Raw genomic sequence first — 26,682 nt, forward strand, 5'->3', positions numbered from 1 at the left:
TCACAAATCTTCCGATGAAATTCATGTATGTTTATATGTATTATCTATGGGTTGGTAAAAGTCATTTTCCTTACTAGCTAGAAAAATTCATTGTGGTTACATTCACACCCACCTCATCCATGATTAATTATAAGGCTATCTCCATCAGAATGATCTTTATACACTAATTACTATGCCGAATGGTATACTAATCTGTTATAAAATGTGGACTTATATCGGTCGACATGAAGGGAAAGACGACAAGGTCACAGTTGTTCACCTACCTTTCCAGCAATTTACTCCCAATCGGCATGATATATAAGTTTGAACGTTATATTCATTTACTAATTCTAGTATTTATGGGGATCGTTTGACATTTTTAATTGCACGTACAAACAATTTTGTTTTGACTTTTCACATTTTTTTATTGTGACTTTATTCTAAAGGAACATTTAGACAGCTACGTTATAAGGACTTACGTGCAAACAAAGCCATGGACGAATATACATGCAGGACGTAGCCCACAAGATTGACTATTGGCAACGCGGACTAGCTGAAAAAAAGTGACTCACTCGAACCCTTGTGCCTTGTACAGCTCGATGAATGAGTTAGTAATATACAAATACAATGCAATTGCTTGTTTGCTTGTTCCCAACCATTAAAATATAAAAAATTATGAAAATATCGGATTTTGTTAAAATATTAAAAATTAAAATAAAAAATATGAGACGAAAATTGATTAAAACTTATAGAAATATTGAGAAAAACTTAATTTAATAATAAAATATTTTAAAAAAGTAATAATACATATATTAAAATTATTTTATTAAATATATATATATATATATATATATATATAATTTGTGATATTTGATAATAATATGTTGAACTTGATAACATATTTAATATTTAAATGATAATCTATTTAGTAAATTTAGATTTAAGGATATAAAAGAAATGATGATATATGTACAATTATTTTCTTGTTTAAATCGATGAAATTCACTTGAACTTAATAATTGTCCCAAACTTTTTTGTTAAATTTCATCACTAAAAGGTGAGTTAAGTTTTAATTCTAGTATAAATTGACTGTTTTGGTTTGATTAATTTTTCCTAAAAAAATCAACCAAACCAAAATTTCATGAATTTTCACTGAAATTTCACAAATTTTCCATTCATGCTTGTTCCTTAAACCAAATCTAGTTTGATTAGCATAAGGAAATGGCGATTATAATGGGTGTAAGAAAAACCATTAAAACTCATCCAATCCAACCAAAATTGATCAAATTGATTTGGTTTTCAATAATTATATAGATTATTTTGAGTTGAGAATTTAGAAAACTGATTTTATTAGTTTGTTTTTTCACTTCCTTACCTCTGAACCAATAAAAATCAAACCGTACTTCCTTATCTTATGATTTATATTGTTCAATGAAAACCAAGTTTTTAGTTTGTTTTTCAATTTCCTTGTCTCTTAAATGATAAAAACCGAACCAAAACAATATTTTAAGGGTTCATCTCTTGTGATATGTATTGTTCAATGTTTGATATGTTTTTAATAGTTTTTATTATATATAATTTGTAGATTATAAAAGTAATCTATTGTTATTAAACTATGGTTAAATTCATTTTTAAATGCATTCATTGTTGAAATATCTAGATTGCTCAATCCAAGCTTTATATTGTTAGGTTGTATTCAAAACTACCCTAGGAATCTCTAGATCTAACCAACGGAAGCATACAAAACATGAATTTTAGATTTAGGTGCTCAGAAAAACAATACTTATAATCTAGATGTTTTTAGATCAATTTTAATCGATGAAGAGGGTGATGTAAATCTTGAAAACCTCATGATCTTCCGCTTGATGCTCTCTCCTAAATCTTGACACTTGAGGATGGTGGAACCCTCCCAATGGGGATGGAGGTTAGAGTTCTATCCCCTACTGGCGAAAAAGGAGTCTTGTCAAAATGGTAATCAACAAAATATGTTATAAAAACATTAGTGGTTTGAGGTTTCAAATATCGAATGATAAATGAAGAATCAAAACAAACATAAATCCGAAGATGCCTTTGAGGGCCCATTTTAGTTGTTTGAGAAGGAGCAATAGGACAAGGATAACATAACTAAAAATTCTTAAATGAGAAACATTTAGTTATTGATCAAGTACAAGTTGTAAAAGTGAGTACTCATAGTAAGTAGAAGGATGAAGATAGATTAAGGTTGCATCATGGAGTATAGCATAACCCCAAGTAGAGAAATGTAGTTATGTTCTTAATTAGAAGTAATGGCCAAGCAATCAATTGAAGTCATTTAATAATATATTCAGCTAAACCATTTTATGTGCGAACATGAGCAACGATATGCTCAATTTTAATTCGAATTGATATACATTAATTAATAAATGTTTCAAATGAAGATTCATCATATCATCAAGACAAATTTTCTCGATAAGATAAACTAAAAATTGTGGTCTTAGATTGATTATTTGAGAAAATAACATTAATGTAAAGGGAATATTGCGATTAAAAAGAAGATGAACATGAGACCACCTAGTTGAGGAATATATTAAGACCATAAAAAAACCATAATAGTATACTAGAAGAGTGGATGGGCCCTATATATTCTCATGAATTCTTTCTAAAAAGGTTGAGAATTTTGAGACAATATATGTGAACAATGGTTTAATAATTAATTTATCTTATAACCAAAAATAAAAATATCGGTAATTACGGATATATCGATATTTTGATTTTACAAATATGCGGGAGATATATCGACGGATATTTTGACACAAAATATCGATAACATAAAAAATTAATGAAAATTATGAAAATATTAGAAAAAAAAAACTCTAAAAAATTATATAAGAAGTAAAAATAGATATTTAAAAAATATATATAAATTTAATAAGTATACATTTATTATTATGTTGCATAATATTATTTTATAAAAATAATATGATAACATGTTTAATTTTATAATATATTTAATATTAAAATTAGGATCCATTTTAATTTAAAATCCATTTTAATTTAAATGAATTCAATTATATCAAATAAATAATAAAATATGTATAATTTTTTTAATATTTATATTTTTTATATTTGATAAATATATAGATTATATAAAAAAGACATAAAATTACGTTTTTATATTTTTGGTAATAAATTAAATCAAATTCAAAAATAAAATAATTAGAATTAATTTGTTTTAAAAAATAATCTTTAGTGTTCTTATATATATATATATATATATTGGTGCATAATTTTTATCAAAGAGCAACTTGTTGAAGTGGTTGCTACCCATTTCACCCAAGCCTTCTGTCGTTCAAATCCCCTTAACAGCATATGTTGATTTAAACAAAAAAACTGGGTCAATGAAATATATGCCGGAAATTTATATCGACACCCCCCAATACACGATTATAACAAGCAACAGAATTGTAATAATTATGCACATGAAAAATATATGCCGAAAATTTATATCGACACCCCCCAATACACGATTATAACAAGCAACAGAATTGTAATAATTATGCACATGAATTTTTTGGTTCTTTAAAAGGTGACCATGAGTGTTATAGATATTACGATGCATCGTAAATGACCTTAGGTGACCAAATCATTCATGTCAAAGCATAAAAGTATTTTAGTCATAGAATATTTGGTTTATTACATCATATGACTTAATGAGTATAATGGTTGTGTGATTTAATCCATAGGAAAAAGCAGGGAGCTTATCTACTCAGGTGTATTTATTCAAAAATGATAGAAGTCATATAATACTTTTCATTAACTTCATTCATAGTTTCAATATAATATTCTTTTATATAAATACCTTTAAAACTAATCAGATTCCCTTTGGATCTAGCCGAATATAATGCATCGCCAATATTAAGTTTAGTTCCACTAGGTAAAACAATAGTAGCTCTTTCAGAGCCTTGAATCATGTTTAAAAAACCTAAAATTGTATTAGCATTAGCTGGTGCAAGCATTAAATTTGAAAACTACTTTTTATGTCTAAGAATTGTATGTGGTGTTTCACAATCTACAAAACATGCATCTTCATAATGTGTTTGTAGTTAATAAAGTTAGGAGGATTTATCTATATGTTTGACAAAGAAAATAATAAATATATAAATGTCATGCATAGAATATAAAAGAAACCTTATAAAAATCTAATGTTTGTACGTAAACTGAAAGAACATATGAAGATAGAATAGCATGTCAAGACATAACCGTTAATTATAACAAGAAAGCCCATTTTCAATTAAATGATCAATTTTGTTACTAGCATCTTCAAAAAATAAAAATAAAAATAAAAATTGGCATATCTAAGCGGTTTGTATCTTCAATTTCTTTATTATCAACAAAGTTCATCTCAACCTTTTTTTTTCTTTTTACTTTTTGTGATGCTTAGTAAAGGTCAATTAAACATTTCGACATATGACAACTATGTGATTAATGCCCTTACATGCTTCGTCTATAACATTTATTCTCATGAGTTTTTTTTGCCTTGTATATTGTTTCACTTTTATCATGATGTCGCTTTAGTATTGTTCCACTTTTGGTGGTAGGTTGTATTTTTCCTATAATGATAACCATAGTTTCCAGAGTTAATTATGTCTTCTATGACTACAACCACTAAAGAATGGAATTAGTTAGACAATTTAAATGATTTTTCAATAAAAACTCATTGCTTTGTTAAGCAATTAGAAGACATGAAATCAATTCTAAATATTTGATAAATCTACACTCTTGATATTCAAAATACATCAAAAGCATGAAAAATACTAAATGTCTTTTCTAACATATCTTTTTTAGTAATATTTCTCCACATTGCTTCAATTGGGAGCTAATCTTGAATAATACAGTCTTTGGCCAAGATTATTGTCTTTTCGTGGTCGTATCATTCTTTCAAATTGATCCAAAAAATTAGAGGGTTCTTAATCATAAGATATTCACTCTTTAATCCTTCATCGATATGACGGAGAAGGAAAATTAATACTTTTATATTATTCTGTTGGGATGTGTCATTTTCTTCATTAGTGGTTCCTCTAGGTTCATTGCATGGAGGTGGATTTCAGCTACCGATATCCGTGACAAATACTTTTTTTCCTGATATATTAAGAGTGACAAACTCAACTTTGGTAAGCTATATGTGATAAATTTATTAAAATAAATAATAAATAATACACTTAAAATAAATTTACTAAAGGAGAGAGAAATTATACATATATATATATATGAGTACAGCTTTAATTGCATGAATTATTACTTTATTATAACTTTTATTTTTCATAAAAAGTGAACTTCCCTATTTGGCAAAAAGCTTTCCTTTATATTAAACAAATTAAATTTAATAATAAGCATCTAGGAATTCAGGGTATAAATTACATATATTATATAATGATAAACAGATTAGGAAAAACAAATTTGATAGTCTCTCTCTAGTATAAAAAAAAATAATATTATTATTTTCATAACATGTGGTTATGAATAATGATTATAATTTCAATTTATATAAAAATGTTAATATTATTGAAAAATGTTGATATTATTATTTTCATAATTTTTTGTTATAAGTAATAATTACATAGTTTTTGATTATGTATAATTTTAATTTATGACATATAATTTCTAACTATATATTTTTAACATTTATTAATCTACTAGCTTTTTCTGTTTTCCATCCCATTGCTTTAGATTATGAATAATGAAAAAAATGAATGATACAGGTTGTAAAATAAAAGAAGAATAAGAAATTAATAGGCAGAAAAACAAATTTCAATGCTAAGAATAATGTGTTTATTCCATTAGTAGGTGTTCCTTTTGTATAAAGTCCAAGAGTAGATTTACAACAATAGAAATATGTTTTTAATTATTTATTTATTTATTTATTTTCAGTTTATTTTAATCTAATTTAAATATTTTTTTCATGAATTCTTACTAAAAATAAAACCATAAAAAAATAATTAATTTGGTAAAAATGAATTTAAAATAAAATTTTTCAAATTGAAATCCAGATCTGGTACCCATATACCACCACTATTTTTACTTTATAACTCATCTAATTATCAGTGGAATTGAATTTCATAAATTTCTATAACTTCATGAATAAAAAATTATAGACAATAATTATGAAATTTGAACTAGAAACGAATAAATTTACTATAGTTTTTAAAAATTCAAACCTTTATGATAAAATAAAATCAAAATAAAATAACTATAATGAATTTCAATGTAATTTCTTTAATTCTACTCCAAAACATAATTTATCTCATCTAAATATCCACTAAAATCAACCATTCTAATTCATTTTGAAATATAAAAAGTTAGAATTTGCAAAATTAAAAATTAATAAATTAATAATTGATTACAATATTAATATTGAAGCCAATTATTTTAATCAATAGAATTGAGTTTTAGACATCCTGTACTAGGGGAACCATCCCGATTTATATGCATACAACTAGTACTGGACCTCCATGAGAGAGAGAGGAGGGGGAGAGAAAGGGAGTATTTCACTAATCACAGTTTATTTTGCTACCAATTGAGGTATACATACACCCTTCTCTATTTTAGATAGAAGGCAAGGGCGCATTTCACTATAAGAGTTTGTGATGATGAGATACTTTGTTTATAAAAAATGTATAGAGGTTACAATTCGTAGGTCGTGTTCTTATCGTGTCCAAAGATGAAAATATTGGTAATTACAGATATATTGGTATTTTGATTTTACGAATATATCGGAAATATATCCATAAATATTTTAATACAAAATATCGATGAACCTAAAATTGATCAAAACTTATAAAAATATAAGAAAAAAACTTTTAAAAATAAAATTAAAAATATAATAGTTATTTTAAAGTTGATTTGTTCAAGAAATTGATATATGTATAATATAATTTATCATATTTCATAATAATATTATATGCATCAATAAAAAATATAAATTTCATAAGTGTACATTTATTATTAAATTATATCAAATATTATTTAATAATAATATTGTGATATTTGATTATAATATGTCTAATTTAAAAATATATTTAATATTAAAATTATAATCTATTTAATTCAATTGTATTAAACGATATAAAATAAATGATGATATATGTATAATTTTTAATATCTAATTAATATATTAATGATATTAAAAACACTATGAAAAAAATTATCATGATAATTTGTATATTTTTGGTAATCAATTAAATAAATTTTTTCATTTAATTATAAAATACTTATAATTAATTTATTCATTAAAATATTATTTTAATATTATGTTTATATGATGAGTTTTAGTCCATATATGTTTGGTGCAGTATATATAATAAGAGGCAAGCTTGGCCCAATGGTGGGCCTAGCTACATTTTTAACTTTGACTGCCTCAACATATTGCGAGAAATCGATAAAATGTATATAAATTTTGAATCACCCTGTTTTGACTACCGCAAAATATCGCGAAATATTGAGGAAAAATCGATAAAATACTGATAAATTTTGAAAAATCATTAAATTTGTCCACCACCACCCCATGTTACCATTGCAAAATATCATGAAATATCGGTGAAAAATCGATAAATTGCCGATGAATTTTGAAAAATCGATAAATTACCAAAATATCGGTACCTCGATATTTCTCTCCTATATATCCTGTCAAGGTCCACCGAAACACTATATGGCCGAAATATAGGGATATTTTAATCCTTGATCATGTCAAAGCTTATGCATTCAACTACATTGATCAATCCAATCTGAATATGAATAATGATCGAGTAAAAAACATAAACATAAATAATATTTAATTATTAAATAAGTAACATATTGTTTAACACATTTAACGTGTCTAATAAGCAAGTTCTATTTAATAATCCAGTTGAGTTAAGTCTTAATAAATCTATATGACTAATATATTAACCAAACATGTTTATAATTCAGTCAACCTATTTATTTAAAATGAATCAAATATGAGTTAAATAGTTTGAAATTGTAATAATTAGATTAATCAATATAATTATTAAATGAATTACTTTGGGTTAAATTCGTGTGATGTAGGTTGATTAAAATATTACTTATTTATTAAATACAAGTTATGTAGATCAACACAAATTTGATTTATTCTTGATTATACTCAATCAAAGTTGATAAAAATCGTCGTAAGTTTGAGTTATAATAATGAATCATATCAAATTTTATCAGCATGACATTGCATGTTGTATTTGGGTTCCTTATATAATTAATCATAAGTTCAACTTGGTTTTATAGAAGTTGTTGGAAAACATCAATAAGGATAGAGCAATATGGAGTTGAGATCAGCTGTAACGCGTTGCCAATGTCAAAATTTGACCCTACATGCGTATAGAGCATGCTTTTAGAACTAAGCTACAACCAAGCATATATATATGAAAAGTCAAAGATAAAATTTTGTACCATATAGTTAAGAGTTTGAAACAATTCCTATAAATATCGTAAGAATATGTTATGGTATCTTTCGTATAGTATCATTTTCTAATTTTTAGTTTTATAATTAAAAATTCTTGTTTAGTAACATATTCTTATTTTTTTTTAAAAAAGAAAAAATTGAAAATGAAAATTTTGAAAACAATTGAAAAAGTATTGTTTAATAGCATGATTTCAAAGAAATGGAAAATAGGATAGAAGTTGTTTAAAATAAAAGTCATGTTAAAAAATTTGAAAATATTTAGAAGTTTGTATGAGGTGAACGCATCCGTTCTCTATCATTTGTTTATCTCATTCTTTGTTAAAAAAATTGACATGTTCAAAATGATTCATTACCCTACAAATTTACAGTATTTAACTCGCTCAATGTGGACTCAACCCTATGCCCAAATCGATGTGGATAAGGTTTAAAGGAGTTAAAATAGGACTTAAATTATAAAACTATCAACTTGAAAATAACAAAGGAGCTCCCCTAAGATTTCTTAGTTTTTAATTATGTTAAATTAATAAGTTTATCATTTTTCCTTTGATGGTTAAAGTTTGAGATTACAAAAAGTTATTTAAGTTAAGACAGGGATTAATAATTTATTTATGATTTTGAAATATTTATTTTTTAATTTGTTATTTCATAATATGATTTATATTTTATAAAATTTAAAATAATTGTTTTATTTGATAGACTATATGGACCCATGGAAACCCGAATTATCCATGAGCTTAATGTGTCCCAACCCGACCTTGGATTGGGTTTAATGTAGATTAAATATGCATATAGTGGTTTGATATGGATTAAACTATATGGATTAACCTTCTAAACCCGTCCAAGAAAGGGGTTGACACCCTTTTTAATGCATGTAAGAATTGAAGATCTCTTATATCTTCCTTATAGGTGATGATATAAAATAAATTTGTGTTTTGAAAAAAAAAAAAATCCATTCATTTTTCTCATTAAAAAAATTATATTATTTTGTACCCTTAACAACTCAATTTAAAAATATTATTTCATATAAAATGAAGAAGATTTAAAAAATGCTCAATTTAATTCGAACTGATATACATTAGTTAATAAATGTTTGAAATAAAGATTCACCATATTATCAAGACAATTTTTCTCGATAAGATAAACTAAAAATTGTGGTCTTAGATTGATTATTTGAGAAAATAACATTAATGTAAAGGGAATATTGTGAGTAAAAAGAAGATGAACATGAGACCACCTAGTTGAGGAATATATTAAGACCATAAAATACCATAATAGTATACTAGAAGAGTGGATGGGCCCTATATATCCTCATGAATTCTTTCTAAAAAGTTAGGGATTTTGAGACAATATATGTGAACAATGGTTTAATAATTAATTTATCTTATAACCAAAAATAAAAATATCGATAATTACGGATATATGGATATTTTGATTTTACAGATATGCGGGAGATATATCGACGGATATTTTGACACAAAATATCGATAACATAAAAAATTAATGAAAATTATGAAAATATTAGAAAAAAACTCTAAAAAAATTATATAAGAAGTAAAAATAGATATTTAAAAAAATATATATAAATTTAATAAGTATACATTTATTATTATGTTGCACAATATTATTTTATAAAAATAATATGATAACATGTTTAATTTTATAATATATTTAATATTGAAATTAGGATCCATTTTAATTTAAAATCCATTTTAATTTAAATGAATTCAATTATATCAAATAAATAATAAAATATGTATAATTTTTTTAATAATTATATTTTTTATATTTGATAAATATATAGATTATATAAAAAAGACATAAAATTACGTTTTCATATTTTTGGTAATAAATTAAATCAAATTCAAAAATAAAATAATTAGAATTAATTTGTTTTATAAAATAATCTTTAGTGTTCTTATATATATATTTTGGTGCATAATTTTTATCAAAGAGCAACTTCTTGTAGTGGTTGCTACCCATTTCACCCAAGCCTTCTTTCGTTCAAATCCCCTCGCATATGTTGATTTTTGAGGAGGTTTGACTGTATTTGACCAACAGTAGCCCACATTAATCAAGTTAAAAAGTCTGAAAATATCAATGTATCACCAATATATCGACAATAAATGGCGATAAAAACAAAAAAATCGGGTCATCGAAATATATGCCTGAAATTTATATCAACACCCCCCAATACACGATTATAACAAGCAATAGAATTGTAATAATTAGGCACATAAATCTTTTGGTTCTTTAAAAGGTGACCATGAGTGTTATAGATAATACGATGCATTGTAAATGACCTTAGGTGACCAAATCATTCATGTCAAAACATAAAAGTATTTTAGTCATAGAATTTTTGGTTTATTACATCATATGACTCAATGAGTCTAATGGTTGTGTGATTCAACCCATAGGAAAAAGTAGGGAGCTTCTCTACTTAGGTGTTTTTATTCAAAAATGATAGAAGTCATATAATACTTTTCATTTACTTCATTCATAGTTTCAATATAATATTCGTTTATATAAATACCTTTAAAACTAATCAAATTCCCCTTGGATCTAGCCGAATATAATGCATCACTAATATTAAGTTTAGTTCCATTAGGTAAAACAATAGTAACTCTTTCAGAGTCTTGAATCATGTTTACAAAACCTAATATTGTATTAGCATTAGCTGGTGCAAGTATTAAGTTTGAAAACTACTTCTTATGTCTAAGAATTGTATGTTGTGTTTCACAATCTACGAAACATACATCTTCATAATGTGTTATGTAATTAATTAAGTTAGGATGATTCATCTATCTGTTTGACAAAGAAAATAATAAATATATAAATGTCATGCATAGAATATGAAAAAAACCTTATAAAAATTTAATGTTTGTAAACTGAAAGAACATATGAAGATAGAATAGCATGTCAAGACATAACAGTTAATTATAACAAGCATGCCCATTTTCAATTAAATGATCAATTTGTTACTAGCATCTTCAAAAAAATAAAATAAAATTGGCATATCTAAGTGGTTTGTATCTTCAATATCTTTATTATCAACAAAGTTCATCTAACCTTTTTTTTTTCTTTTCTTTTTACTTTTTGTGAGGCTTAGTAAAGGTCAATTAAACATTTCAACATATGACAACTATGTGATTAATGCCCTTACATGCTATATCTATAACATTTATTCTCATGAATCTTTTTGCCTTGTATATTGTTTCACTTTTATCATGATGTCGCTTTAGTATTGTTCCATTTTTGGTGGTAGGTTGTATTTTTCCTATTATGATAACCATAGTTTTCAGAGTTAATTATGTCTTCTATGACTACAACCACTAAAGAATGGAAGTGACAATATTAATGATTTTTCAATAAAAACTTGTTGCTTTGTTAAGCAATTAGAAGACATGAAATCAATTTTAAATATTTGGTAAATCTACGCTTTTGATATTGTTGCTATAAGGTACATCAAAAACATGAAAAATAGTAAATGTCTTTTCTAACATATCTTTTTTAGTAATCTTTCTCCATATTGCTTCAATTGGGAGCTAATCTTGAATAATACAATCTTTGGCCAAGATTATAGTCTTTTCGTGGTCGTATCATTCTTTCAAATTGATCCAAAAAATGAGAGGGTCCTTGATCATAAGATATTCACTCTTTAATTCTTCATTGATATGATGGCGAAGGAAAATTAATACTTTTGTATTATTCTATGGGAATGTGTCATTTTCTTCATTAGTGGTTGCTCTAAGGTTCATTGCATGGAGGTGGATTTCAGCTACCAATATCGGTGACAAATACTTTTTTTTCCCAATATATTAAGAGTGACAAACTCAACTTTGGTAAGCTATATGTGACATAGTTTAATCAAAATCATCAAAATCATATATGAAGTATAAATAATAAATAATACACTTAAAATAAATTTACTAAAGGAGAGAGAAATTTTATATTATATATATATATATATATATATATATATATATATATATATATATATGAGTACAGCTTTAATTGCATGAATTATTAATTTATTATAACTTTTATTTTTCATAAAAAGTGAACTTCCCTAATTGGCAAAAAGCTTTCCTTTAGATTAAGCAAATTAAATTTAACAATAAGCATCTAGGAATTCGGGGTACAAATTACATATATTATATAATAATAAACAGATTAGGAAAAACAAATTTGATAGTCTCTCTAGTATATATATATAAAAAAAATATATTATTATTTTCATAACATGTGGTTATGAATAATGATTATAATTTCAATTTATATAAAAATGTTAATATTATTGAAAAATGTTGATATTATTATTTTCATAATTTTTTGTTATAAATGATAATTACATAGTTTTTGACTATGTATAATTTTAATTTATGACATATAATTTCTAACTATATATTTTTAACATTTATTAATCTACTAGCTTTTTTTGTTTTCCATTCCATAGCTTTAGACTATGAATAATGAAAAAAAAAAAATGAATGATACAGGTTGTAAAATAAAAGAAGAATAAGAAATTAATAGGCAGAAAAACAAATTTCAATGCTAAGAATAATGTGTTTATTCCATTAGTAGGTGTTCCTTTTATATAAAGTCCAAGAGGAGATTTGCAACAATAGGAATATGTTTTTTATTTATTTATTTATTTTCAGTTTATTTTAATATAATTTAAATGTTTTTTTCATGAATTCTTACTAAAATTAAAACCATAAAAAATCAATTAATTTGAATGAAAATGAATTTAAAATAAAAATTTTTTAAATTGAAATCCACTATTTTTTACTTTATAACTCATCTAAATATCAATGGAAATAAATTTCATAAATTTCTATAAATTGATGAATAAAAAAATTAAAGACAACAATTATGAAATTTGAAGTAGAAATGAATTTACTATAGTTTTTAAAAATTCAAACCTTTAGGATAAAATAAAATAACTATAATCAATTTCAATGTAATTTCTTTAATTTTACTCCAAAATATAATTTATCTCATCTAAATACCCACTAAAATCAACCATTCTAATTAATTTTGAAATATAAAAAGTTAGAATTCGCAAAATTAAAAATTCAAAAATTAATAAATTAATAATTGATTACAATATTGAAGTCAATTATCAATAGAATTGAGTTTTAGACATCCTGTACTAGGGGAACCATCCTAACTTATATACATACAACGAGTACTGGACCTGCATGAGAGAGAGAGAGAGAGAGAGAGAGAGAGAGAGAGAGAGAAGTTGGGAGTATTTCACTACTAGGAGTGTATTTTGCTACCAATTGAGGTATATATATACCCTTCTCTATTTTAGATAGAAGGGAAGGGTGTATTTCACTATAAGAGTTTGTGATGATGAGATACTTTGTTTATAGAAAATGTATAGAGGTTACAATTCATAGTGGGCTATATTCTTAACATGTCGAATGATGAAAATATTAATAATTATGAATATATTGGAGATATCTCTGTAGATATTTTAATACAAAATATCGATATATCTAAAATTAATCAAAACTTATAACAATGTAAGAAATTGATATATATATATATATATATATATAATATAATATAATTTATCATATTTCATAATAATATTATATGTATCAATAAAAAAATATAAATTTCATGAGTTTATATTTATTATTAAATTATATCAAATATTATTTAATAATAATATTGTGATATTTGATTATAATATATCTAATTTAAAAATATATTTAATATTAAAATTATAATCCATTAAATTCAATTGTATTAAACTATATAAAATAAATGATAATACATGTATAATTTTTATTATTTAATTAATATATTAATGATATTAAAAATACTATGAAAAAAATTATCATGATAATTTGTATATTTTGGTAATCAATTAAATGAAAAAAATTTATTTAATTATAATTAATTTATTCATTAAAATATTATTTTAATATTATGGTTATATGATGAGTTTTAGTCCATATATGTTTGGTGGTGTCTATATAATAAGAGGCAAGCTTGGCTGAGTGGTGGGCCCAGTTGTGTTTTTAACTTTCACCACCACAACAACATAATGTGAAAAATCGATAAAATGTATATAAATTTTGAACTACCCTATTTTGACTACTGCAAAATATCGTGAAATATTGAGGAAAAATCAATAAAATCCCGATAAATTTTTAAAAATCATTAAATTTGATCGCCACCACCCTGTGTTGACTGCTGCAAAATATCGGTGAAAGATTAATAAAATGTCGATGAATTTTGAAAATTCGATAAATTACCAAAATATCGATACATCGATATTTCTCTCCTATATATCATGTCAAGGTCTACTGAAACACTATATCATCGAAATATCACGATATTTTAATTCCTAATCGTGTCAAAGCTTATGCATTCAACTAAATTGATCAATCCAATCTGAATATGAATGATGATCGAGTAAAAAACATAAACATAAATAATATTTAATTATTAAATAGGTAGCTTATTGTTTAACACATTTAACGTGTCTAATAAGCAAGTCCTATTTAATAATCAAGTTGAGTTAAGTCTTGATAAATCGATATGACTAATGTATTAACCAAACATGTTTATAATTCAATCAACCTATTTATTTAAAATGAATCAAATATGAGTTAAATAGTTTGACATTATAATAATTAGATTAATCAATATAATTATTAAATGAATTAATTTGGATTAAATTCATGTGATGCAGGTTGATTAGAATATTACTTATTTATTAAATACAAGTTATGTAAATCAACACAAATTTGATTTATTCTTGATTATACTCGATCAAAGTTGATAAAAATTGTCGTAAGTTTGAGTTATAATAATGAATCATATCAAATTTTATCAACATGATATTGTATGTTGTATTTGAGTTCTTTATATAATTAATCATAAGGTCAACTCGGTTTTATAGAAGTTGTTGGTAAACATTTCGGAACACAAAATCGATTGTGCATTTAGATTGACCAAATGCTCATGATGCGGTGAGCATAGATTAACATTATGAAGCACACAAGAATCACAACTTAATAGCGAAGCTGACCGCCACGGCGATGAGATGATCAATAAGGATAGGGCAATATGGAGTTGAGATCAAGCTGTAACGCGTTGCCAATGTCAAAATTTGACCCTACATGCGTATAGAGCATGCTTTTAGAACTAAGCTACAACCAAGCATATATGAAAAGTCAAAGATAAAATTCCTATAAATATCGTAAGAATATGTTATGGTATCTTTAGTGTAGTATTATTTTCTAATTTTTAGTTTTATAATTAAAAATTCATGTTTAGTAACATATTCTTATTTTTTTAAAAAAGAAAAAATTGATAATGAAAATTTTGAAAACAATTGAAAAAGTATTGTTTAATAGCATGATTTAAAAGAAATGGAAAATAGGATAGTGGTAGTTTAAAATAAAAGTCACCTTAAAATTTTTTAGAAGTTTGTATGAGGTGAACGCACCTTTTCTATCAGTTGTTTACCTCATTCTTTGTTAAAAAAAATTGATTCATTACGTACCTGAATCTACAGTATCTAACTCGCTCAATATGGACTCAACCATATGCCCAAATTGATGTGGATAAAGTTTAAATGAGTTAAAATATGACTTAAATTATAAAAATATCAACTTGAAAATAACAAAGTAACTCCCCTAAGATTTCTTAGTTTTTAATTATGTTAAATTAATAAGTTTATCATTTTTCCTTTGATGGTTAAAATTTGAGATTACAAAAAGTTATTTAAGTAAAGAGAGGGATTAATAATTTATTTATGATTTTGAAATATTTATTTTTTAATTTGTTATTTCATAATATGATTTATATTTTATAAAATTTAAAATAATTATTTTATTTGATAGACTGTATGGACCCATGGAAACCCGAATTATCCATGAGCTTAATGTGTCCCAACCTGACCTTGGGTTGGGTTTAATGTAGATTAAATATGCATGTTGAGGATGGTTTGACATGGATTAACCTTCTAAACCCGGCCAAGAAAAGGATAGAGAAAGGGGTTGCCCTTTTTAATGCATGAAAGAATTGAACATCAATTATATCTTCCCAATGGGTGATGATATAAAATAAATTCCCAAATTTCTGTTTTGAAAAAAAAATTCCATTCATTTTCTCATAAAAAAAGATTATATTATTTTGTACCCTTAACAACTCAATTAATATAAACTCTGATTTTAGTAGAACAATAAATATTATTTCATAAAAATGAACAAGATTTTAAAAATGTTTTTCTTTCAATTTTGAATTTATCTTGAAATTTTTTTTTCTGTTATTTTTTATTTTTTATTTTTAAAGAAATAATTTATTTTCCTTTTTTTGTTTTTTTTTTCCTCTTTATTTATTAACAAAGGCTTTGAAAACTAATAGAAAAGGGATTAAGTTTTAAGATAAAGAATAAACAGAACTGAAAATTTGTTTATATGTGTAGTTTTAAAAGTAACAAAAACAAAATTGTATGGGAGTGATAGCATAGCCTCTTCAAATTCATTAATTGGAATCATGATGGTTCTTGCTAAAAAGCATGCAGTGAGAACAGGCCTACATAAAATCTAGCCTTCTAAATCAAGCCTTTTGACTTTGAAATGGCAATACTCAGTTCCATGAGCTTTTGTAGGAAGATGTCAATTCTCATCAGCCACACGGAACAAGCAACTTTGATTTGTTCTACAAACTGGAAGGCGCTCTTGAAGGTTTCTCTACAACTCTCAGTCGTCCCCATTACAATGCCGACTTTGATGAACAGGTCATGCACCATCCCTCTTGTTGCTACTATAAATAAGGTGTCAGGCCTCTGCCATTACCATCAAGCCATCTTAGTTCTTCAATACCTTAACAGAAAGAGAGAAAAGGTTTCTTTTCTTGTATTATTAGTCTGGTTTCAGCTAACAGAGAAAATGGGCTCAGCATACCCAAGCTCAAGTCGGTCACCCTTCATTTCTTATGCATACATTTTTCTTGCTGTCTTCTTTATTCTCTCAAATGCCCCATGTGAAGCTCAGCTATCTTCAAAATTCTACGATAATACCTGTCCAAAAGCACTCAGTACCATCCGGACAGCCATCAGGACAGCTGTATCACGGGAGCGTAGAATGGCGGCGTCTCTAATTCGTCTCCACTTCCACGATTGCTTTGTTCAGGTATTCATTAATTCTCATGCTTCTAAATCCATTTGTTCTTGTTGAAGAAAGTTATTAAGTCTTTGAATTAACTGCAGGGCTGTGATGCATCAATCTTGCTTGATGATTCCGCTACCATTCAAAGTGAGAAAAATGCACCCAACAACAACCATTCAGTTAGAGGGTTCGAAGTCATAGACAATGTCAAGTCTCAGGTGGAGAGCATTTGTCCGGGCGTTGTTTCTTGTGCAGACATTCTTGCAGTCGCAGCTAGAGATTCATCTGTTGCTGTAAGTATACATTTATCAGTAATTATTACCATCACTAGATCATTAATCTTTATACACCAACTTCATGATGATATTAATTTAAAATTCTGAATATAATTCAAAATAGGTTGGAGGGCCAACATGGACAGTGAAGCTCGGAAGAAGAGACTCCACCAGTTCAGGGCTCAGCCAAGCAGCAGCCAACCTTCCTAGCTTTAGAGACGGCCTGGACAAGCTTGTTTCCTTGTTCAGTAGCAAAGGTTTAAATACAAGAGAAATGGTTGCTCTTTCAGGTAATTGCAACAGCAAAAGTTTTAACAGCTCATCATGACCTTTTAACATGGCTAGATACAGTCCTAATATGTTCCTTGAATACAGGTTCTCATACAATAGGGCAAGCAAGATGTGTGACATTCCGCGATAGAATACACGACAATGGAACTAACATTGATGCTGGCTTTGCTAGCACTCGGAGGCGTAGGTGTCCTGTTGATAATGGGAATGGTGATGACAATCTTGCACCCCTGGATTTGGTGACACCCAATTCTTTTGATAACAATTATTTCAAGAATCTCATTCAAAGAAAAGGCCTTCTTCAATCAGATCAGGTACTTTTTAATGGAGGATCTACGGACAGTATTGTGACCGAGTATAGTAAGAGCCGTTCAACTTTTAGTTCGGATTTTGCAGCTGCCATGGTGAAGATGGGAGATATTGATCCTCTCACTGGTTCCAACGGGGAGATACGAAAACTCTGCAATGCCATAAACTGATTTGTACCCAAGCTTCTTCATTCAAAATCCAAGTGTTGATAGTGTCTTTTGAATGTTTTTTCAATTTCTTCCTTTATTTTGATTTGTCATAGTGAAAATTAACGTCATTCTTTAATTCTATGTTGTAATAGAGTTCTATTCTCTCTTCCACTTCTGGTATACAAGCTTCTCCCCGTGCTTCTATCTCCCTATGATTATATGTCCTCCATGGTCTCCTTGTTCAAGGAAACTAAGATTATAATGTATTAAAAATGCTAAAAGCAAGTGACAGAATATATTCAAAACCTATAAATGATCATCCTAGTGTGCATAACTGACAATTAAAACCTATCCAAGTAAAATATTACACATCATCATTCCAACCAGCTCAAAACTTTTAAAGGCGATGAACATTCTTAACCTACTTTTCTGTAATTACAATACAAATTACTAAACCATATATAAAAATTAGACACTTCCCCTATAACCTAAATTTGGATGCAAAGAATTATTTTCTAAATTTATATATCTTGCTCATGATCCTCGTATTTGGAATGAAAGAAAAAAAAATAATAACTTGGCTCCAAGCATCAATATTGTTTTTGTTGTGATTGAAGCACTAATTGAGTAGTGGATCGATCTCTAAGACTACGTTTGATTCTCGAGAAATTGAGGGAAAATGTAAAGAAAAGTAAATAGATAGGAAAAGTATAAGGAAAGAAATAGTGAAGGAAAATGAAAAATAGAATTAAAGTCAATGAATCATTTTTATTTGTTATTTCAAACCTATTTTATTTATTTTAATTCATCAATATAAAAATTAAATAATTTTTAAATACATAAATTTTTAACTAATTTTAATTATATTTAATTTTCTTTGGAATTTTATATGAGACAATCAAATATGATAAAATCATTTTTCTTAGTATTTCTTTTATTTTCTTAGTATTTTCTATTAACCAAACATATCCTAAATGAAGCAAGAAGTATAATATAAAAAAGTGCACTAGAAAATTAAAGATGCAAACTAATATCCAATAAGTTGATATCCTATAAGTCATGCCCGCATACTATTATGACGTCATGACTGCACCTTAGGATTAAACAAACATTAAATTTAACAATGATGATAGAATACTCTTAGATATCTGCAAGTAATTAAGTTTATTGGAAAATACTAATTCAGGAAAAAGAAAATTGTCTTCAACACTAGAGTCGAGAATTAATGGTGGTGTTCCATAGTCTGCTACTGTTAACACCCTCTTTAAAAGAACTATTCATGTATTTGCAATGGATATGATAAAATTGGCTGGCCATAAGGATATTGTAAACCCTTTTGTAACCAGGGATATGGGCTGATTTTGTAATTTTATTTTTTTGCATAATAAGATGAAATTTAATTGAAAACTTTTGGTAACAGACCACAAAAACGACTTGCCAATTGACATCATGCCCATTTAATTTTAACCACATGAAAAAGAGAATATATGTACAATAATGCAAGAAATCACATGTTATTTATAAAAAATATAATGACCCTTCTACGAGTGTTGATGAGGATGAATATTCAAGATATATATCAAGAAAATGAATTAGTATTAATTGTAATTAAAGTAGGATTATTATTACTTGGAATTAAATTAGGATTAATATTTGTTGGAGTCTAATTAGGATTAGCGAGTTGAGTTATAATATAATTAGAATTTGAGTCATGATAGGTTATTAGAGTCCTAGTAGAATAGGTTATTAGAGTCCTAATAGACTTTGGATTTCTTAGAGAAGCCTATAAATAGGCTAATCAATGTAAATCAAAGGAATGAATTTTGATGAATAATATTATACTTTCTTTCATTGCAAGGTTGCAACCCTCAATGGTGAGACTCCATTGATTTTCTTCTAGATGAGACTCCTAGAAGGCCTTAGTGAGACTCTAAGGTTTTCCATATTTTCTTCATTGTTTCTTCTTTCTCTCTATTTCTTATCTTATAATTTTCTCTACCATAAAGTTTATTCCTTGTTCCTCTCCTTACACCCTAAAAATAAAACCCTAGCCCACCTACCCTTGAGTGTAGGCAACCATCCTAGGGTTGTCCTACATCAGTCAAGATAGGCAAGAATTTAAAATTGGCCCGTCCGGAAGTATCATTGTCAATATGAGTCAAGACATAAGATGGGTCTTGCAACGTGTGTCAACATGGCCGGTACGTGAAATAGACAAATAGTTGAAGAATCTAATTAAAAATAAATAAAAGTGTCTTCTTCTGAGTTCTTCAATGGGATCAAATCTTATTTACTGGGGGTTCAATTGACAGTATCATGTGGAAGCATTGCAGGAGCCCTGCAAATTTCTGAGTCCCATTTTGCATGGTGAAAATGGGAGATACTATTGATCCTCCCACTATGTCATCTGGGGAGACATGTAGGATTTGCAGTGCTGTCAACTAGTTCTAGCAATTCCTTCTTAGGCTTATATATAGATGGCCAAACCAATCAAGATTGATCTGGTCAGGCGAGAACGGAAATGAAGATGTTCTTACCATAAAGAGCATGGACATACCATGGAGCAGTGCAAGAACTTGCACTACTTAGTGGAAGAGCTCATCAAAGTCGAACACCTAAAGCAATATGTTCGTGCCCTCAACGGACAAGATGAAAAATGAGCAACCCAATAGGCCACTCCATCTTCTGCAACACCTAAAGCAGTCCTCAATTATATACATGGAGGGCCCGTAGATAACAAGTATCACTCCCGAAGATAAAGGCGAAGGCTAGTTTGCGTAGCCTCTGTCAGAAAAAGAGTGCTTATTGTTCAATGCACGTTCATTGATGATAGTGTCTGACCAATAGATGGGCCCATTACTTTCCCTTCCATTGATTCCAACTAAGTAATCCTACCGCACGAGAATGCTATGGTCCTAAAACTTAGAGTTGACGATTTTGATATGCACAGAATTCTCATTGATCCAAGAAGATCTACCAACCTCCTACGAATGTCAGCTTATAGGCAAATAGGGTATTTTTTTGTCTGCTTTGGAAAATCCTAGCCAGGTTTTGATTGGATTCAATAGAGCCTCGATAGTTTCCCTAGGCGATGTCATCCTTCCCGTCCAGGCCAGCTCGGTCACCTTTAATGTCCAATTTTTAGTGATAGAAGACTTATCACCATACAACACTATTATAGGACAGGTGTGACTGCACAAAATGGAAGTCATCCATCTACATATCATCAAATGGTGAGCTACCTCACTGAAATTGGGCAAGTGGACTTGCTTGGTAGCTAACTAGAAGCCCGACAATGCTATCAGGTGACTATAGAAGCCAAACAAGTAGACTTAATGTAGACCCTCCATTTTGTCCTCTTAGCAGATGTGACACTAGATGTCTTCCCATACTTATCTCTTGACTCGTTGTCATCCCTTGGTGGCCCGTTGACACTTATATAGTTTCATTTTCTAACCCACCTTCAGGGACCTTTTGTTGAGGGACTCATTCGAACCCACATTGTGACCTTAACCACTCTTCGTCCTTAGGTTAGATCTCACTTAGGTTCACTTAGACCCATTCTAGTTCACATAGGCCCTTTTATGCTCACTTAGACACACTTAACCCACTTGGGCCTACTTAGTTTTACTTGGCCTGCCTAGGTCACCTTTTAGGCATGTGTTGCATGACTTCCAAGACTTGTTTTCATATGGTTGCATCACTTTTATTTTATTTTATTTATTTATTTTATTTGTTTATTTATTTTATTATTATTATTATTATTATTATTATTGTTTTCTATAATATTTTTTTCTTACTCATGTAGTCAATTTAATAATTTGGTGAAATACTCCCATCTGATCTAATAATGTGGTAAACATTTTTGTTTAATTTAAAATTTTTTATAAAATATTTTTATTTAACCCAATAGTTTTGTAAAATTCTTTGATTTAATGTAATAATTTTGTAAAATGCTCATTTTTAGTCTAAATAATTTCATAAATTGTTTTTCTTTAATAAGAATACTTTTAGAAAAAAAAAATTATTTAATTTAATAATGTTAAAATATATATATATATATATATTTTTTTTTTTTTATTGAAACTAATACTTTTGAAAATGCTTTTATTTATTTAATAGTTTTGTAACACATTTTAATTTAGTTCAATGATTTAGTAAAATGTCTTTATTTAATTTAACTATTACATATATTGCTTTTCTTTAATTTAATATTCTTGAGGAATGATGTTATTTAGTATGCTAATTTTGCAAACTATACAAGGATGCAAGATTTTTTTTTTTGTTTACCAACTATGTTTAATTATCTTGAGGAGAAGGAAGATTCAAGAATTTTTGGGAAAGTAGAAGTAGTAGCCCACTTGAGGAAGAAGAGGTTTGAGAATGTGAGAGCAGCAACCCACATTGGGAAGGTGAGAGAGGCTGGATTTTTTTTTAGAATTAAAGAGTTTTGGTGGGGAAGTGGAGCGGACCATCAAGAAGGAAAGGCTGGTAGATTATGGAGGAGATTCAAAAGGTTTTTTTGGGTAGAGCAGAGCAGGCAGAAGAGAGATATAAGAGGAGACATTGAGAAACCTGAAGAAGAAAGGTTCTATTTTTAGGGGGAGCGGAGGAAAAACCAAAAAGAAGAAGAAAAAAAAAGGTTTTGGAACAGAGAGGTTCAGATTTTTGGTAAAAAGAAATGAAGCAGAAGAAGATTTTTGTTGAATCTCAAGATGTAGTAGAAATTTGAAGGCCCAACGAAACCTGCTGAAGAAGAGTGTCTGCAGAGAAAGAAAACTGAAAGGAAAAAGAAGGGAGAAGATGTTTGAAAAAGAAAAAAGGCTAGTCATTTTATCAACTGTAGGAGGGGAGCATACTCAGGTATGATTGTGACATATTCATCATTATTCTTCATTATCATGTAATTCTTCATTTTCTCTTGCCATCTATGGGTATTGTTGCTATGGTCTGAATATGGATATCTTGCATGATTGATTTATGTTGATCTTTGGGATGACATGGTTTTCTTGTTATTGTTCTATATACTATTCTTCTTGATTATGTCAGAAAGCAACCTGACTCTATTTCATTTTGTTGTGAAATATCTAAGAACCATGTTTTTTATTCTTATCTGAACCTATGATCTCTCTCACTTGCTTTGGAAGCCCATTGACAACCCATGGAATGGGGCTGCGTTTAATGGATCCTTTGGCCTTTGTTCTTACTTTGTTATCGTTGCTAACCCCTTATGCAACTCCTCTGCTTCTAAACCCATTTTTGGGCCCGTGAAGCTGGAAATCTCTTCACTCTGATACCTGGAAACTGATTTAAGTGACTAAGGCCATCATTTTTGTTGTCATCTTCACTTGGATCTATCAATGGTTTTATTCCGTCTCCACCATTTAGTGTAGTTATAGTTGAAATACCTTTCACCATAAGATAGTGGCCATGTATATGTGAATTGTCATGGTTGAATTTTAATGGCATGTTTGCTGAATATTATGGAAATTCAAGTGGATAGTTGTTGAAATTGTAAGGAAAGCATGTTGAAATTCAATGAAAATGGAACATATTGATATATAAATGTATTGAATTAATGTGGCTGGTTGTGATCATGATAACAATCTGTGCTTCTTTTTCTTTATTTTAACTTTTAAAGTGGATGGAAATTTAGTATAGCTGCATAGGTGAATATAAGTGATCGAAAAATTCAAAGGTGTCCATATGGAGATCCCATGGTTGTTTAAGTAATATTCTTAACCGAATTGAGGAAGTTACATGGCTAAAATTTGGTGATGTTAATGAAGAATTAAATGGCCAAAAATTTATGGTGAAAATGCAATGAAAGGAAAGATGGATTTCGGTGGCTGCATGTACATGAATTTGGAGTCTGGTTCTATGATAAATAATGGAAAATTCTGACAATCTGGCACAAATATGTTTACGGCTGCATATGCGTGTGTTCACGGCTGAAATTCAAGTGGAGGTATGCTAAGATTTTAAATGATGTAATCTGCTCAAATTCAAGGATTGGATATGGAGATTTAAGGCTGAAATTCATGTTGCATTGGTGAGTTTTAATGGAGAAAGTGGCAGCATGTGTGAAGTTTGTGCTCAAAAATCAATGGAGTAGGGTTTTGGTGGATAAATGAGGACATAAGGCTGCATAGGTGTGTTGAATCTCAAGGTTGAATTAGTGGTTGTGAAACTTTTTCATGGCTGAAAATTCACAATGAAATGGGCTAAAAATTTGGTGAAGGACCATTGATAAGCGAGCTGAAAATTATGGCTGAAAGTTTGTTTTAATTCAAATGGAAATATAATTGAATTTTAATAAATTTGAAGGTTGCATAGATGAAAGTTGATTGCTGAAATTCTAGTGAAATTATTCATGATTTAGGCGTGGTCTTAATGGAGAATGAGGTTGAAATTTTAATAATTGAACATGCCATTGTTAATAGATGTATAAGAGGCTGATTTTAATGGATGAATATGTAGCCATCAATGGAGCTTTGTGCAACTAAATCATGGAAAATTTAATGGCTAAAAGTGGCAATCATGTAATGGCTTAAACTTACCTTAATGCATGAGATGAATTAATGTTATAATGTATGATTGGTGCCCGAAGTTTAAGTGTCTGCATATAGGTGATTTTGATGGCTAGAAATTCAATAAAAATGAAGACTTTTTAGGGTGTATAGAGGAGTTGAGTCAAACACAACTTGGAGAATATCAAGGCATTAATCAAATTTTGGACACCTTGAGACGAATTATCTAATTGTCCCAATTTTGATTTATCGTTCCATAGATTCTTTATTTATTTCTTTTGATCTCATTATTTTCTTTTGAATACATTAGAATAGGTTGGGTGTGGACAAATCGGTTCACACATGAGTATTGTTAGATTTAACATTTAGGAATTCGTTTGATTGAATGTTGATTGTTTGATAAATTATGATTGAGATTAATTTATTTTTTCTTCAAACTCTTTTATTTGAGTAAGCATTGGAAAATTTCTTGACAATTGGCTTTGAATAAATGCATTAATTGGGTTTCATGCCTCGATGTTTGATTGATTTTTTATGATAAAATGCATGTTAAATATCTGAACTAACTTTGATGATCTTGTGATAGCGCTTAAGTTATGATTCAGGTACGTATACTATCATTCTTTATTATTGTGCTTTGAATCCTTGTTTGGCATGTTAGAATTAGTAGATTTTTTGAAATCACCTTAACATATCTAGGTATTCATAATCAACTAATTAATAATCATATTTCCCTCAACTAAGCTAGTGGAGACCATTTAGGGCTCTATGGGGTGCTACCTCTTTGGAGGTACCTTCTTGATAGGTAATTTGATCCCCGAACCTAGACTCGGGTTTTTCACAGACAACTTTTCCAAAAAATTAGGAGTCCTTTAGGGGTTTTGTTCTTACTTGTTTTCCCCACTAAAATTAAATAAATAAATAAAAATAAGTGGCGACTCCAATTTTTTTTTTATTATTATTATTATTATTTTTTTATAAAAATTAGTTTTTCACTTTAATCAAAAGCGAGTCTCACCAATCGAGTGGGAACACATCGTGAAAATTATGGGTCCACACTTAGCTAGGGATGAACCTGAATTATCAAGTCAAAGAGTCAATAACAATTACAGTAGCAGACAAAAAGAGGATCACCGGTTGCTGACCCTCTACTATCTTTGACTTTATCAGACGAGGAAGGTCATACAACCAATGCTAGCTTTTTGCTAACGATGGAGGAATGTATCAAGATAGAAGCCTTCCTTCGCCGAAATGTAGATATCTTTGTCTAAAGTTATTATGATATGTCAGGAATTGACCATATGTGTCTACTCATAAACTGAATATTCTTCCCAACATGCATCTCGTAAGGCAAAAAGTCTTAAGCTTCTACTCGGACTGCCAAAAAATAATATAGATGAAAGTTGATAAGTTGTTGGCCATTGGATTTATCAAGAAGTTGCCTATCCAGATTGGTTGGGCAACGTCATCGTAATTCCAAAAAAATGGAGGAACCTGGCGAATGTGTGTGGACTATACAAACTTAAATGACATTTGGCCAAAGGATAGCTTCCCTTTGCCCCA

General features: G+C 28.2%; 1 protein-coding gene across 1 annotated transcript; it reads left to right on the forward strand.

The window, feature by feature from the left end:
- The first annotated feature begins 17,274 nt into the window (after positions 1-17,274).
- LOC117923477 (lignin-forming anionic peroxidase-like) lies at positions 17,275-18,730 on the forward strand. The gene is made up of 4 exons (XM_034841788.1): positions 17,275-17,589; positions 17,667-17,858; positions 17,965-18,130; positions 18,216-18,730. Exons 1-4 carry the CDS (start codon positions 17,347-17,349, stop codon positions 18,608-18,610), a joined length of 996 nt encoding a protein of 331 aa, XP_034697679.1. The 5' UTR covers positions 17,275-17,346; the 3' UTR covers positions 18,611-18,730.
- The last annotated feature ends 7,952 nt before the right edge of the window (positions 18,731-26,682 follow it).

The sequence above is a fragment of the Vitis riparia genome, chromosome 1 (assembly GCF_004353265.1).
Source record: "Vitis riparia cultivar Riparia Gloire de Montpellier isolate 1030 chromosome 1, EGFV_Vit.rip_1.0, whole genome shotgun sequence".
Taxonomy (NCBI): Eukaryota; Viridiplantae; Streptophyta; class Magnoliopsida; order Vitales; family Vitaceae; genus Vitis; species Vitis riparia.

Coding starts and splice junctions, on each gene's coding strand:
- LOC117923477 (XM_034841788.1), top strand. CDS start 17,347: ATGGGCTCAGCATACCCAAGCTCAAGTCGGTCACCCTTCATTTCTTAT. Junction 17,859..17,964: donor CTAGAGATTCATCTGTTGCT/GTAAGTATACAT, acceptor AATTCAAAATAG/GTTGGAGGGCCAACATGGAC. Junction 18,131..18,215: donor AGAAATGGTTGCTCTTTCAG/GTAATTGCAACA, acceptor CCTTGAATACAG/GTTCTCATACAATAGGGCAA.